The sequence below is a fragment of the Symphalangus syndactylus genome, chromosome X (assembly GCF_028878055.3).
Source record: "Symphalangus syndactylus isolate Jambi chromosome X, NHGRI_mSymSyn1-v2.1_pri, whole genome shotgun sequence".
Classification (NCBI taxonomy): Eukaryota; Metazoa; Chordata; class Mammalia; order Primates; family Hylobatidae; genus Symphalangus; species Symphalangus syndactylus.
In genome coordinates this window covers 106,329,145-106,345,486 of record NC_072447.2, presented here as the reverse complement: position 1 = coordinate 106,345,486, position 16,342 = coordinate 106,329,145, and the positions used below count along the sequence as shown (strand labels likewise).

General features: G+C 38.4%; 1 protein-coding gene across 3 annotated transcripts in view; it reads left to right on the top strand.

The window, feature by feature from the left end:
- The first annotated feature begins 5,160 nt into the window (after positions 1-5,160).
- Positions 5,161-16,342, top strand: part of ZMAT1 (zinc finger matrin-type 1) — a 51,459-nt gene continuing 40,277 nt past the window's right edge. For 2 of the 3 annotated variants that reach the window (XM_055267967.2, XM_055267965.2), the window contains exon 1: positions 5,177-5,495. In XM_055267967.2, the coding sequence (XP_055123942.1) occupies positions 5,207-5,495 (289 nt within the window). In that variant the 5' untranslated portion in view covers positions 5,177-5,206. Of the gene's footprint in view, positions 5,496-16,342 lie in introns of all 3 variants that reach the window. The other variant, XM_055267964.2, reaches the window with a different exon arrangement.

Below are 16,342 nucleotides of genomic sequence, written 5' to 3'. Positions count from 1 at the left end.
TATGAGACAAATACATTAGGCATACACAGATCTATTTTTATAAAAGTTCTGTATAACTTCTTTTTCATTTAAATATATGTATGTATATATATTTGACAACATTTCATATCAACAAAGATAAATTTCTATAACTTCCATTCCCAACCAGGTACATCATATACTATTGTAATTTTATCTATCACTATTAATCCTGAAACAATGGGGAAATATATGCATTAATTGGCTTGTAGTTTCATCTTAAGCCTGACTTACCACAGGGTATCTACTCATAGTATATTCATATATACTTTCCAGATATGTTTTATGTGTGTTTATATATAATTCAAAAGCTATATGTTCATATGTGCAAATACATTTTTGTTCAAAATTGAGTCACATTATACATACTGCTATTGTCTCAATGTTCCCCAAAATTCATTTGTTGAAACTTAATTGTCAATGTAATAGTGTTAAGTGGTAGTGCCTTTGGGAGGTGATTATTTGTATATCTCAATGTATCTTTTTATTTGTCTTTAATTTTAGTATTGTTGAACAACTTTGGATGTTTGCCATTGCTTCTCACTTTTGAATCATTTGTTAATAAAATTAAACATTACTATTATACCTAGTCAGATTCATTCCTATGTCAGTCATATTACTTATATGCTATTAAATTCTGTTTGGATTATTTCTCCCATTTTCTGATGCCTTTAAATGTATTGTGGGCCAGGCACGGTGGCTCACGCCTGTAATCCCAGCACTTTGGGAGGCCGAGACGGGAGGATCACGAGGTCAGGAAATCGAGACCATCCTGGCTAACACGGTGAAACCCCGTCTCTACTAAAAATACAAAAAATTAGCCGGGCACGGTGGCAGGCGCCTATAGTCCCAGCTACTTGGGAGGCTGAGGCAGGACAATGGCGTGAACCCGGGAGGCGGAGCTTGCAGTGAGCCAAGATCGCACCACTGCACTCCAGCCTGGGAGACAGAGCGAGACTCCGTTTCAAAAATAAATAAATAAATAAATAAATAAATAAATAAATAAATAAATAAAAATGTATTGTGTTTGTTGATAATGGCTTTTCAATTTCCCCATATTATTCCAAATGAGGTATGTTATATTTCACTGCAAATATAGTGAAATGACCACTGGTATGCTTTTTGTTTTTTGCTGATTTCTCACATATGCAAAAATATTCTCTTTTATTTCTTTTTAGCACCTCTACCCCTACCTTACACCCAACTTCCCTCCCCTAATCCCACCCTTGTTTCCTTTCTATGATTTGGGGGACCGGTAGTTGAAATTCATTTCAATTAATACAGTCTCCTCCCTGTGGGTCAATGATATAAACAGACCATTTTAATCAATAAGTAAAGAACCATGGAGAAGTTATTTACACTCACGAGACTGAGTTTTGCGTTTTTAAATGGAATTAATGAGCCCAATATAACATCACTTTTGTGAGAAGACTGAGAAATTCTAGGAAATGTCTGGCCCATAGCAGGCTTTCCTTAATTACTACTCTCTGCTATATTCCACCTCCTCTTTCCTGTGAGATAAATTACGTTGGCATTCACTTAATAACATTACTGTCATAGAGAGCAATGATAAGTATAAGAGGAGGAAAAGGAAGTGTGTGCTTATTGTCACAGTGCATGACTGAGGTTTGGTGGCATTTTCATGTTATGGCATGTCACCAAATGCAGTTGAAGGATGGGGAGAAAATTAACTAATAATTGTATTTTATTTTGTGCATTATCCTACCACTTCTTTTTACCGTTAAAGTGGCAGAGACAGAATTTTCCGTGGATCCTAAGAAGGACAAAGTAATTCCATAATTTAATATATATTTGTTGACTGATACAGTTGTTACTGTCAGACAGAGGTCAGGGAACTGCAGAAAACCACTGCTAATCTCATAGATCCTCCAAAGCCTTTGAGTACAAGACTTACAGAAGAATGCTAGGGTCATGAAAAAAATTTGTTTTATATCTGCCAGATTCCACATAAAGAACGGTTTTTATTTCCTTTCTATTTAAAAAATATCATACAAATACATAGCATTGGTGATACCTAAACCATATTCAGAATCCTGCTGGCAAGAAGTTTAGGAAATGTAATTCATAGGATTCCAGCTTCTGCAACAGAGGAGAGAACATAGAAGAGGATGAAAAAGCTCTGCAACAAAGGAGAGAACATAGACGAGGATGAAAAAGCTTCCAACTGCCAGATGACCTTATCTGCGTAAGTCTCCTGGATTTTACTTCTTTAACCTTTCTGATTCTTTTAAGTACCTGATATTCTACATTAAATATTTTCTGTTTGAAATACCTAGTGTAGTTTCTTTTCTGCTGACTGAATCTTGAGTGATGCTCACTCCTCCAGAGATTCTGATTGAATATTTCTTACATAAGTGGATTGTGATTCATATTTCAAAAAAACAATGTTTTTGAGAGATCCCTCCATATCAGAAGGAATAAAATCACACCCCATTTGTATGCTTGCCTTGTCCTACTAGCTACTTGAGCAGATTATTTCTTGTGTCTGGCCTATCCAGTAATTTCCTTGACGAATAAAATTTGATCTAACTTACATAAGGACAAGGTAGAAGTCTAGAGAAACTACCCATTGACTCAGGTAATCTTCGGTAAATTATTGAACCACAAAAAACAACATAAAGATAAGTGCTTAAAAGCCCAGAACTCCCAGTCTCTCTAATTGGTTATTCAGCTCTAGCCAACTGTAGCCATTCAGGAATGCACAGCCAGTACTGCCAAATCTTCATGTTGTTAAGAGACTTTTATTTTGCATGAAATACCCCTTTCAAATGTTGATGAGGACATGAATAAACAATTGTGTACGTAGAAGAAAACATACCATAAGCCAGATCTGGGGACTTAGAGACCTGGGCCTAGGGATCCCTGCCTTTCAACTTCTGTCCTAGGACTTTACTGGGCTGGAGCATGAGTCATCGAAAATAAGACGCTGTCTTTTGTCTCAAATGGTCCCAGGTTATTGAGAAGTACAAAGTATATAATTCATTACAATAAAAATACAAGCCAGATATAGGTGTAGCACAAAAGAAGGCGAAATTAACTCTAAGGAGAGACAGAACAGGTTACTTGGTGAAGAGATGTGTTGTCTAGGTTTCTAAGGGTGTATAGGATTTCATTAGGCAAGTGCCTAAAGTGGGGGAAAAGGTGTTTCAGGAAGAGAGAAGAGCATATACAATAACATTACATCATGAAATAACATGGTCTTCACAGGAATCTTTTTTTTTTTTTTTTTTGAGACAGATTCTCGCTTTGTCGCCCAGGCTGGAGTGCAGTGGCACAATCTTGACTTACTGCAAGCTCCACCTCCTGGGTTCAAGCCATTCTCCTGCCTCAGCCTCCCAAGTAGCTGGGACTACAGGTGCCCGCCACCATGCCCAGCTAATTTTTTTTGTATTTTTAGTAGAGACAGGGTTTCATTGTGTTAGCCAAGATGGTCTTGATCTCCTGGCCTCGTGATCTGCCCGCCTCGGCCTCCCAAAGTGCCGGGATTACAGGCGTGAACCACCATGCCTGGCGGTCTTCACAGGAATCTAAGAAGATTTAGGGATTGCTAAATCAAAGTAAAAGCAGAGGGGAGAGATGGGGACAGTGGAAAGAGATGAGGTCAAAGAGGGGAATGGGGAGACTAACAGGGCAAAACTGTGTCTTTTGACTCTGTCCAATAAGCACTGGACAGCCAGTGACGACTGGCAACAATATGGTAATAGATTGGAGGGATTGAGATCAGAGGAAAGAAGACCAGTGGGGTAGATGCCACACTTCTGACCATATATCATGAGGACTTGAAATACAGCAATGGATCTAAGACTGGAAAGGAGAGAATACTTAAAGGAGACTTGCACAAATGCACCAGGAGGTGTGCCCATCAATAAGGAAAAGGGTGAGATATTCTACAGCATCGACAGTGCATAACTACAGCTACAAGCAACAACATAGATGAATCTTAGAAACAGAGTGTTGTGTGAAGGAAACAAGTCCCAGGCCAAGCATGGTGGCTCCTTCCTGTAATCCCAGCTACTCCAGAGGCTGAGGTGGAAGTATTGCTTGAGGGAAAAAAAGCAGAAACAAGTCCCAGAATGCTACCTAGAAAAAGATATAAATATTTGTGAAAATTGAAAACAATCAAAACTAAACAACACTATTTAGGCACATATCTATGTGATAAGAATATATGTTAAAATGCAAAGAAATAATAAATATAAATCAGGATATTGGTTTCTTTGAGAGGAGAGGTTGAGGGGACAAGATGAAATTTAAATTATCAGTAATATTCTAGTACTTCTATTGGGTGCTGAATTCACAGGAATTTATTGTAATTAAGATGGGCAGATCTGTAGACAGGCAGTCCTTTAAGAGGCCACGAAAACAATGTGTCAGGACCAAAGATTCTGTTCTATTCTCTGTACTAAGTGCTTTAAGAAAGCCAGGGGCCGGGCATGGTGGCTCACGCCTGTAATTCCAGCACTTTGGGAGGCCGAGGCAGGTGGATCACGAGGTCAGGAGTTCAAGACTAGCCTGGCCAACATAGTGAAACCCCATCTCTACTAAAAATACAAAAATTAGCTGGGCATGGTGGCGCATGCCTATAATCCCAGGTACTCGGGAGACTGAGGCAAAATTGCTTGAACCAGGACCCGAGAGGCAGAGGTAGCAGGGAGTGAGATGGCACCACTGCACTTCAGCCTGGGCTACAGAGTGAGACTCTCCCTCAAAAAAAAAAAAAAAAAGAAAAGAAAAAAGAAAAAGAAAAAAAAAGCCAGATGAAGATATATTTCAGAGATATTTTGGAGGTGAAATCAATAGGTTTCCTATTGATATCCTGAAATCAACAGGTTGAGACATTTTTTCCTCTTAAATTGGTTCTAGCTTAGCTCTCCAAAGAAGCCTCACTGTGCGAGGCCCACGTGCTTTTACATCCCGCGCTTTTTGCCCTTTGCCCTTGGCCGTCATTGCTTCCCCTCCAAAGGGAGGTGAGGTGACGCAAGGCAGTGGGGGAGGGGGAAACGGCCGGCTGCTTAAAGCTCTCCGATTGGTGGACTGAGGAGCGAGAACGAGGCTCGAGCTGAAGCGTTGAAAAGAGGGACAAAGGGGGTGGGGCTAACGGAAGGCGGGGCTAAAGGAGCTTAACGGAATCGAGACGCAAGTGCAATTGTCCGCGCGCCTCGCTGCGATGGCGGCGGCGCCGAGCACAGTCAGCCCGCTGGCGGCGGAGTCTTCCCCTCAGGAAGCTACCGTCTCTGCCGCCTCCTCCTCCTCCTACACCGCCTGCGCGGCGGCGGCGGCGGCGGCGGCGGCGGCAGTAATTGTTCCTGCCTCCTCCGCCACCTCCGCCCCTGCCTGCCCGCCTGCCGGTGGCTGTGGCGACGGCGGCGGCGGCGGCTTTGGCGGCTCCACTATGGCGGCGGCGGGGAGGGGGGGCAGTAGTTTTAAAGTAGACACCCGCCCTTGCCTCAGAGAAGGTGAGTTCCCGTCCCGGGGTGCGGGGGCGGCCCCATCTCCTTCGCTGCCTCTCTTCAGCCCGTCCGAGATTGGGCTGGGCGCGGTTCGCCACTGCCCCACCCCCCACCTGCCGTGGCGCAGTAAAGGCCAAGCTCGCCCCGCCCCGCCCCGCCGTATTAGCCCCGAGTGTGCAAGATGGACTGAAGCAGAGAGGGCCTTCCCTACCTCTCCCACCTGTAAAGGATGGGGGCCCCCAGGCAAAAGAATTGCAGGTACTCATGAGGCAGGAGTTTGAAGGGAAAAAAAAAAAACCACATAATTTCTCTCCCAGCCAGGACACCTTAGTGTGCTGTAGGAAGCTGAGGTGTGATTTGGAAGAGAGAGGAGGCAAGGTAGAAGTGCTGTGGGCCAAGAGGGTCAAGGATAAGGGAAGGGGGACCGATGGAGAAAGGGGCGGAGATAAAAGAGGAAATGCCGAAGAAATAAGGGGGAGTAAACCCCCCTTTGGTGTTCAACGTCCTGCAGTGTAGAAACTCGAAGTAGAATATTTACAGAGAGATGGCGTTAGAAATTTGGGCAGGTTACAAGTGTATACTTGAGCTTTAAAGTAAGATTGTCGGATTTTAGGAAGGTAAGGTCTGGTGGAGGGGACTCTACTAGGGAAAGAGGAAGAGAGTGTGGCAGAAGTACAGATTTCAGGAATCACTTTGGAGAGTTTTCTTTGGCTATTTGAGGATGTGACCTAGTAAAGCAAGGTTTACAGGTCCATCTTTAAGGTGGTTTGGCTTTTAATAAGTTCTGTTGTACCTACCAACACATATTACTCCTAACATAAAAAGATTTCTTGACTGTCTCAATATAAGCGGTATTCACACAAAGTTCTGTATACTTGTAAACAGCCTACTAATAGCAAACTGTAAAATTTGCCATTGAAATGTGTTTTTAAGCAGTTTGGGAAATGTTCTTAGCTGGTGGAGACCATTCCACTGCAGAGCATCCCAGTAAAGCATTTTGCCATGTAAATTTCGTAATTAATTTCCAGAATTTGCTGTGTTACCTTATGTTGCTAACTTGCCTCCAAAGTGAAAGATTGTGGACACCAAAATAGAGGAAAATAAGTTCCTTTTTCTTAGGAAGATACCCCATTAAAATTATCGCATAAAAATAATCTCTTCTTCACATTCTTAAATGATATATCCCTGTGTGCTATTCCATAACCTTTCACACCTTTCACTTTGGAGGAATGGCAAAGTAGAAAAAAAACCCTTACAATATTTGTATAGGCACATTACATAAATGCCACTTATTAAATATGGAAGTTAGAAATACACTAATGTTTTGTTTATCAACTCTCTAAAGCCAACCTTTGAAAGACTCCATTTAGTGTCTTCAATCAGCCTTAATGGATGGAAACATGAAATCTGGATTTTAAATTTTTATATCAACCTCTATGTCCATAACCAGCTAGTAGGCAAGAGCAGTTTTATAGGCATCAAGATCACAATTCAATTTGGTTCTCATCGTCTGTTCACAGTAAGGTTTAAGACCAGTATCTCATGGAAAAAAAAAATATGGCTTTTTGCCTGGTGATGTAACTGGTTTGTTTGCAGTATCTTTTAATATATGCAAATATTAAAGGCTTTCAGAGAGCTAATTTCATAAAGTAGGAGCAATACCTTACTTATATTATTGCTAGGCAGTAAAATGAGGAGCACCCTGGCATAGGAGTGTGATGCAGTTAACGTAGGTTCAGCTGCTAATTAATTCACTGGACTTTGTGACCCTGAACAGGCCCCATGCCCTCTCGATTTGGGTTTTGACATTTTTGAAATAAGGGAATAAAACTACCCACACTCTGAGGGTTGATTTCAGATCTGAAAGTATCAACCATGATTTTGCTGTTCTGGATTGATACTCTTTCAATCACATTTCCATGGTTGTGCCCTAGAACAATAACTCATAAATCGTAAGAAACCTTTTCTGATAGTTATCACCTGACATTCAGTGAATAATGAGATCTATGTTGAGTTAGTATTGAGACAATTTACTAGCATATGAAAAACCAAATATAATTGTTAACCTAAAAATTCTCTTACCATTTCATTTTAGCTAAATATCCTTCATTCACTATTCAGTCCAAACTAAAATTCTCTCACCTTTTCACTTAACAAATGGCAAACATTTTATATATTGCACTGTTCGAAACACTACTAGGCCTCAAAATATTTTTGTTTTTCTCTCTCTCTCTCTCTCTTTATATATATAGAATATATATATATATACACATATGCCATAAATGGTTGTCAATTATGATGGCGGATCGAGGAGAAGAAAGGAAAATGTTACTTGGTGGTGTGCCAGTATCTTTTGCTTGTTTAAGTCCTAGTTAAGAGATTGCTCTAAAAGGTGTCAAAGAATTGTCAAGATTCAATTATTGCAAGTCCACTCCTTACAGGATCATTAAAAGTGGTTTGGAAAAGCATTTGCTGATCCATTTTGAACTGTAGCTGTTATTCTTGAGGATTTCATCTGTCTTGGGGTGGATAATGAACAAATGTCAATGGAGATTAGAAACTAGCAAACAGGGAATATTAGAAGCTTTGAAAGATTACAAATGGGACATTGAGCAGTAAACCTAGAAATAGAACAAAGAAAGAAAAGAAATGTCATCTGAAAAGACACATATACACTCAGAATTCACAGTAAAGGGAATTATGAGATTTCGTAGGACACTTCATATTTCATTTTTCAAAAATGTTTAATGGCTCAAAAATGAATTTTCACTCAGGAATAATGTTCTGGTATATTCATAGTAAAAAAAATATTGCTTATTTACCTCTTCCTTTTAAGAAAAAATATATCAAATGTATCCTGTTTTAGATTGGAAGACCTTCTGGCTTTTTATTTAGCTATTAATCCGTTTGTGTAGCAATGACCTAACAAGACTATCATTTGTCTCCATATTATTCAGTAAAGTTTCAAGTTAAATGATAGTAAGACCACCATAAGAAAATCTAGTGGGTAGGCTGGGCACGGAGGCTCACACCTGTAATCCCAACACTTTGGAAGGCGGAGGTGGGCAGATCACGAGGTCAGGGGATGGAGACCATCCTGGCTAACACGGTGAAACCCCGTCTCTACTAAAAATACAAAAGATTAGCCGGGCGTGATGGCACACGCCTATAGTCACAGCCACTCGGGAGACTGAGGCAGAAGAATCACTTGAACCCGGGAGTGGGAGGTTGCAGTGACCCGAGATTACGCCACTGCACTCCAGTCTGGGCAACAGAGCGAGGCCCCGTCTCAAAAACAAAAAAAGAAAGAAAAAGAAAATCTAGTGGGTAACCTTTCATGTATTCAGGAATCATTTATTGAACACTTCTATGTGTGTGTGCCAGGCACTATGCTTAGTGTTAAGGATATACGGACAAATTAAACACAGCTATACTAAACAACTCAATAATAGTGTTTGATAGTAAAATTATAAAATATTTAAATAAGGGAAGGAATGCAGTTTTAAATGTTACTAGTCAGAATCCTGAGCCACAGGACCATTCCATTGTTTATTATAAATCTGTACTCTGTAGCTCATAGTATTTTATATACTACAGGCACAGTAAAGCAAATTATACTGTAAATCTAATGTTGGTGTGAGGGAAGAATAGTTAGTAAACTGTTACAGAATTAGTTTTTAATTCTCTGCATTGGCAGGTGGAGATGTCTGGAGAGAGGTAAATTATTATTTGTTCGTTTCTGACCCTCTCTATTAGATTTCAGTGTGTGAAAATACTAAGCTTGTTTTAAAGACTAACTTAAGCATACCCCTTACTATATTTATTACATATCGGTTAAGATAAAAACTTTGATTCTTTCCCATCTGAAACCAGCCTTGCAGATTCATTCACATTTACTAACCTGTCGGAATGAATGCCATGTATTTGGTGGCTTTCTGATGCAAAGTAGCTGTCATGGGACCAAGTGTATTAATGGATTTACACAGTACCTTAATTCAGTTTCTGACTTCACAAGCATGAACCCTGAGCTGGCTAGCCACAAAGTGCTTATGATTATGAAGGTAAAGGACTTGGTTTAAATAAAGACAATGTAAATGTTAAACATATAACTAGTACTCCCAATTATTTTGTTAATTCTGTTGTAATTTATAATTGTTAACATGCCATGGGAAACCCTTCATTATTTGTTTGATTGTGTTAACTGTGTAAAGTAGCTAAAACTTGGCAAACTCATAAGTCAGGTGTTAATCTTAGGAGCTGAAAAACTAAGGACACTAGATAGCGTTATAGCTGTGAGTCATCATGCTGAGAGGTACAGATCTGCATTTCTACCACAGCTATTATTCTTGAAAACTCCTTAAACAGAGTGTGACCCTTAGGGGAAAAAGAGTTAAAACGTTTTGTGTAGGTTAACTCAGTTCCCCAGTCTCCTATAACTTAGTGCTGTGCTCTGCTCATTCTTTTCTAAGATTATGATGGTATTAAAAGATGGCAAAGGTCAAGTCAGTTTTTTTTAATTCTATTTAATCAAGAATGCTTGAGGGAGTTTAAAAGTGTAATCATGGAAAATATAGCATATGTGCTCTTTGCACAATTAAAATGATTATTTCTCAGATTTTTTTAATGCCTGACTTTAAATCTGTGACTGAGAATGAGATTTATGTTTATGATATTGCAGCCAGTCCTGAAGTTTGCTCCATTTTTGTTACTTTATTAAAATAGTATATACAACGAATCTTTTACAATGCTAGATGTTTTTGCATCAAGATCAGTTGGCCTGTGAACTTCCCACTTCAGCAAAGCATTAAAACTTCTAATAGCAAGTTTTTCCCATAAACATCTGACGGGTTATCCTGAGGAGGAAATTTGGGGGTTTGTGCAACTCAACCTAATTGTCATTTAACAAATCCAAGTGAGATTCATTTTATTAAATATAGCCAGTTATATCTAAAATAGAGTCACCTAATTTGAATAGCTTAAACTTGGGGGTTAACAAAGAACATTTAATTGGAATGAACAGAGAATTCTCTTGCCCGGAACTGAAGAAATATGGTAATTTTCTGGTTCCTTTCCTCAGAGATCCTGCATGGTTTACAATTCCATAAGCACGGGTGGACCAAATTCATTATTCTCACTCAAGCCATAAATGTTTTATTTTTGTCATAAAAATGCATTTCATCTTAAATTGCCTGTTGTTATGTAGTAGCATTAATTAGAAAGTTTCAAATATGATAATTTGGATTTCACACTCAGCTGCATTTCTGAATGCAGAAGTTAATGTTACTTTACTTTCACATAATAGTGCTGCTATTTGGAGTAGGCACAATCCAACAAAAGTAGCTAAAAAGTAAGTTTCTATCAAGTCAACCTCTTGGCTTTTTATATCATTGAAGGCAGATATTCTGGTCCAAACTGAATTGAGTATTTTATATCAACATAAGGGATTTTAGTAATGCCCAAGTCCATAGAATGTTAGCTATTAGTACTCCTAATTGCATTTTACTGACTTAAGAACATCCCTCTACTATTACTATTGTCTCTTCCCAGACTACTAGAATTTTTTGATAGACCAAATCCACCTGAGTCTAGAATCATATGTTTTACATTTTACCTCCCTCAATTCTTTAATTCCTATTACCTTTCTGGGCCTTAGCTTCCTCATTTATGAAATGAGGACATTGGATTGGTGCTAAACTGGAGGCAGTTTTGCCTCATGGGATATTTGACGTTGTTTGGAGATATTTTTGGTTGTCACAACTATGGAATGCTACCTGCATCTGATTGGCAGAGGCCAAAGATGCTGCCAAATATCCTACAATGCATAGGACAGGCTCCTCACCACAATCAATTATCCGGCCCAAAGTGACAATAGTGCCGAGTTTCAGAAACCATGAACTAGATGACCTCTAAAATAACTCTGGTCTAAATAAAATGATTATGTATAATATTAAGTAAAAAGTTCAAAGCTTCTGGATTAGTGAACAAGCATACTTTATCAAGTGCCTACATGTGTTGAACGTTTTAAAAATGATTTCATTTAACATTCACCAAATCCTAGAATTCAAAATTACACATTGTATTTCTGTACCTTTTAGGTGAAATAAAAAACGGTCCATAGTGGTTACATAATTTGCTGAAGGCTATATAGTTGTGGGTAAAGATGGGATTTGAATCTATTTGACCAGCTCAGAATCTTATTTATTTTTTTCTACATCCCAGTGCTGTAGGTCATAGTTTTTCTCCCCATTACAAATTATTATGAAAGATTTCTTTTCTTAGGTCATGAAAACATTTCTTGTAAGAGGGAAATGAAGAGGTAAAACACTCTTATTTATAGAAAATTGGAGTTTATTCATTCTCCTACCAAATGCTGAAGCCGCACTTACATGTAATCAAATACATTACGTGGAATATATGAGCTCTCTGATCAGATCCCATTTATAATTTGTCACAAAACTACGATTTCATTTCAAATAACCATCATAAATGTTATTCAAAAGTGGATTGTTTATGTCATGGTAGCAAAACAACCATCACTTGCTCATGCAGTTTCCTCTGAGCAGCAGGTTGACTCTACAGGGCAGCCGTCCTTCATGCAGTGATTCAGATGCTTTTATCTTTTATTTTTTTCAATATTTTATTTTATGTTTTATTGTGGTAAAATATGCACACCATAAACTTTGCCATTTTAAGGGTGAAATTCAGTGGCATTAAGTACATTTACATTGTCAAGCAAGCTTCACCACTGTCCATCTCCAGAACTTTTTCATCATCCCAAATTGAAACTCTGTACATATAGGTCATAGTTTTGTTATATGACCATATTTCTCCACTCTGAAGAACTTTGTGATGTATTTAATTTATGGAAAGTAATGTATATTTAAAAGTTACGCTTAATTTGTTAACAGTTGGCAACTTGAATAGTTTCTTATTACCACAAAGCACAGCATTGCAAAGCAATTTTACCCTCTTATATCCTGAGTATAAATGGGACCATCTAGTAAACACTGGTCTTATCTTTTCCACATCTTACTATTTTTAAACCCTTACTTCATTATCACATGTAGGTTATCTTCCCATTTTGAACCTAGTTTTTGATAGTACTTTCTTATTCCCCATTGTTTTTGTTTCATGTTAAAATGGAAATAAATGATATCAGCATCAGAAATTCCTGTATATTTTAAAGATGGTACATTCCACTTCATATTTGAGAGCATGCCTTTGTGTCATTAAGATCTCAATACCAAGTTTCACTAAAGTAGGCTTTGATTCTGATTATAAAATCTTGCTCCTCGGCCGGGCATGGTGGCTCACGCCTGTAATCCCAGCACTTTGGGAGGCTGAGGTGAGTGGATCACGTGCGGTCAAGAGTTTGAGACCAGCCTGGCCAACATGGTGAAACCCCATCTCTACTAAAATTACAAAAATTAGCCAGGCACAGTGGTGCATGCCTGTAATCCCGGCTACTTGGGAGGCTGAGGCAGGAGAATCACTTGAACTCGGGAGGCAGACGTTGCAGTGAGCCAAGATCTCACCACTGCACTCCAGCCTGGGCGGCAGAGTGAGACTTCATCTCAAAAAACAAACAAAAAAAACTTGCTCCTCTATCCTTATCTCTTTTCCAAGTTTATAGTAGCATAAAAAAGTTCAAATGTACCAGGGAATGAAGAACAGTTGAAAAATTCTAGGCTAGAAATATTGAAAAAATATGCCTAAAATTAACCAGGAAGTATTTACCATACCATGTTCAAAGAAGTGTATTTTTTCCAGATGAGACTTGAAATCATACTTCACAATATTCAGTATATTGTCATTTGATATTCTAATGTGTAATCTGTTTATATTTTTAATTCTAGCTCTCCTAATTTCTTACTTACTTAGATTGAAAGATAAAAGACCATCTGCCATGAATTTTGTACATTTATCATTGGGGAAAACTCAACTATTGTACCTAAATCATAACCAAAATATTAATTTTGCAGAAAAATTTCTTTTTAACTCGAGTTGCAATTATTAAAATATTACACTTGGTAATAGAAATGCCTCATGGATTTTTACAAAGAGATATTTTGGAGAGAGCCAGCTTTAGGGTTAGGATATAGACAAGAAAATAAAGATAATGGAGGAGTAGAAGAAGAAATATTGGGACCCTTTGATTTTTTAGGCCCTTAAAGGTTTGTGTTATCTGTATAGCTGCTTAAAACTTTAAATCATCTTCTGTGCTTCGTATTTGGAAGCAGCTAGGTGTTTGGGTCCTCTGTTAAGTACCCCACCAAAATTTTGCTTCTGTATATATTCCCATCTAAGATACATTTTTTCATTGATCACCATCAACCCATATAAAGTCAGGTAGAAACAGAAATCTGAAAGGCTGTGATATGTTCTTAGTCACACAGCTAGTTAATAGCAGGGTGAAAACTAATGCAGTCTCTCTCATCCTAATGCTTTTTACAACTCTTAACTACTTTTGGAATTAAGAATCAGTATAAACCCACACTTAACAACCAACCAATAAAAATAAATTTATTTCATATTCTAATCAGTTAAGGAAGAGAAAAGACATGGGGAGAGTATAAAGAAGAAAAGAGAGGAAGATGCCCCTAAGTTTCTTCAGCTATCCCTTGGTTCCCATTTCTACTAGAATCAGCTCTTAAGTCCCAATTCTATGCCAGAACAGTTCTATTCCTGGCAGGTAGTGAGTTCTCAGTAAACATTAGTTCCTTCCCAGTCATCTTCCTCACAGTCAACATTATCTGCTCACCTATCTAATTTAACATCTGCTCCCTGAGGCTGGCCTTTCCTCTAAGCTGTCACCCTGAAACAGGCTGAAAGACATCTGTATTGTCACCAGTTTCCTCTCGACTTTCAGAATTGGCTATTGGTCATTTTTTTCTGGGAGTCCAAAAATCATGTCTCAAATAGTGGGGGTTGGGGGTTGGGTGGATCGAAAGAAACATTTAGCATCTCTTGTGAATTAGACATATTTCTTACATATGTCAAGCCTGGAGATGACGTCTCTTTTTAAGATTAGCCTTGCCTGTAATCCCAGCACTTTGGGAGGCCAAGGCAGGCGGATCACCTGAGGTCAGGAATTTAAGACCAGCCTGGCCAACATAATGAAACCCCGTCTCTACTAAAAATACAAAAATTTGTCAGGCATGGTGGCGCACGCCTGTAGTCCAGCTACTTGGGAGGCTGAGGCAGAAGAATCACTTGAACCCCGGAGGCAGAGGTTGCAGTGAGCCAAGATCACACCACTGCACTCCAGCCTGGACGACATAGCAAGATTCCATCTCGGAAAAAATAAAAAAGACTAGCCTTTTTAAGAGCAAGCTCAGGGAAACCTTGGGCAGACTTAGATTTGAATCCTGGCTTTGACACTTACCAGCTGTGTGACTTTGGGCAAACTGTTTAACCTCTCCAAGCCTTAGGTATGACTTTTAGAAAGTAGACATCATCAAATTCATGTCAAATTTAGAGGAAATGCAACCTGAGGAGAATTTGGCAGTATACAGTAGCCTCTGGAAAACAACACCCATTTTATAAATTTGTTCTCAGTGGAAACCCCCCTTCCATGAGCCTCCTGGTGGCAGATTCTAGAAGATCCAAAAAGATCTTGAAAGCCTGGAAATGGTGGTTTGACTCTAACAAGGTAAAACTTAAAATCAAAAATATAAGTATATATTGGATCTGTTTTGGGATCCAGAAGAATTTCTATCTAACTATGTCCTGGAGGGATATATTTTAGCCAGTTCTAGATCAAAAAGAACCATGTATTTAACCGAAAGTTAGCTGAGCATGAGTCAACAGTATGATATGACCATCAAAAAATGGTGAAGCTATTGTAGACTATATTAATAGAAGATAAATATTCAAAATAAGGAGTTAAATATACTTAATACTACTGAATTGTACACTTAAAATGGTTGAGATAGTAATTTTACATGGATTTTACCACAATTTAAAAAAATAAGTACCCCACCAAAATTTTGCTTCCGTATGTATTCCCATCTAAAATATATTTTTTCATTGATCACCATCAACCCATATAAAGTCAGGTAGAAACAGAAATCTGAAAGGCTGTGATATGTTCTTAGTCATACAGCTAGTTAATAGCAGAGTGAAAAAGGTGGTCCCATTTTACTTATTTGTTGTTATTACAGTATTAAAGTGATTGTGTTTAGGTTATATCTTATGAGTGGCAGGGATTTAGGCAAACTAATAAAATGATTAGAAATTATGACATACTGGGATTAATTCACAAATAGGGCAGAAAGGGAGGGAAGAATAAATATGTCCTAAATAAATAATGCTGTCTTAAAATATTGAAGGATTGTCATTTTAGAAGAAGGTTTATACTTACCCTTGTTGTATCACCTGGGAAGCTTTAAGAAACAAAACAAATAGTAAAATATGACTGGGAACCGCTCTCAGAGATTCTAATTAGTCTGGAGTGGATCCTGGGCACTGGTATGTTTTAATTGGTGATTCTGGTGTGCAGCTAGGCTTGAAAACAACCGTGGTGGAAGGTTGAACCAAACGACTAGTTTGGCTAAGAGATTATGGCCAAATATAGGCTAAAAGCGGAGATTATTTAGCCTCAACTTCGGAGAATTAAGTAGATTTGAAGTAGTGCAAAAAAGATGTACATTTATATATCCTTATTTTTTTTCAAAAATCTCTTCATGTTAGACTAAAGCATAATTTAGCTTGATAAGTACCATTCTAGATGGCAAGACTTTTATATCAATCAGCTTAGTCACCAAATAGATACTGGACAGCTATTATGTGTAAGATTCTAGGCCTGTCCTATAGGGCAACGATTCCCATCCTAACTGATCATAAGAATCACT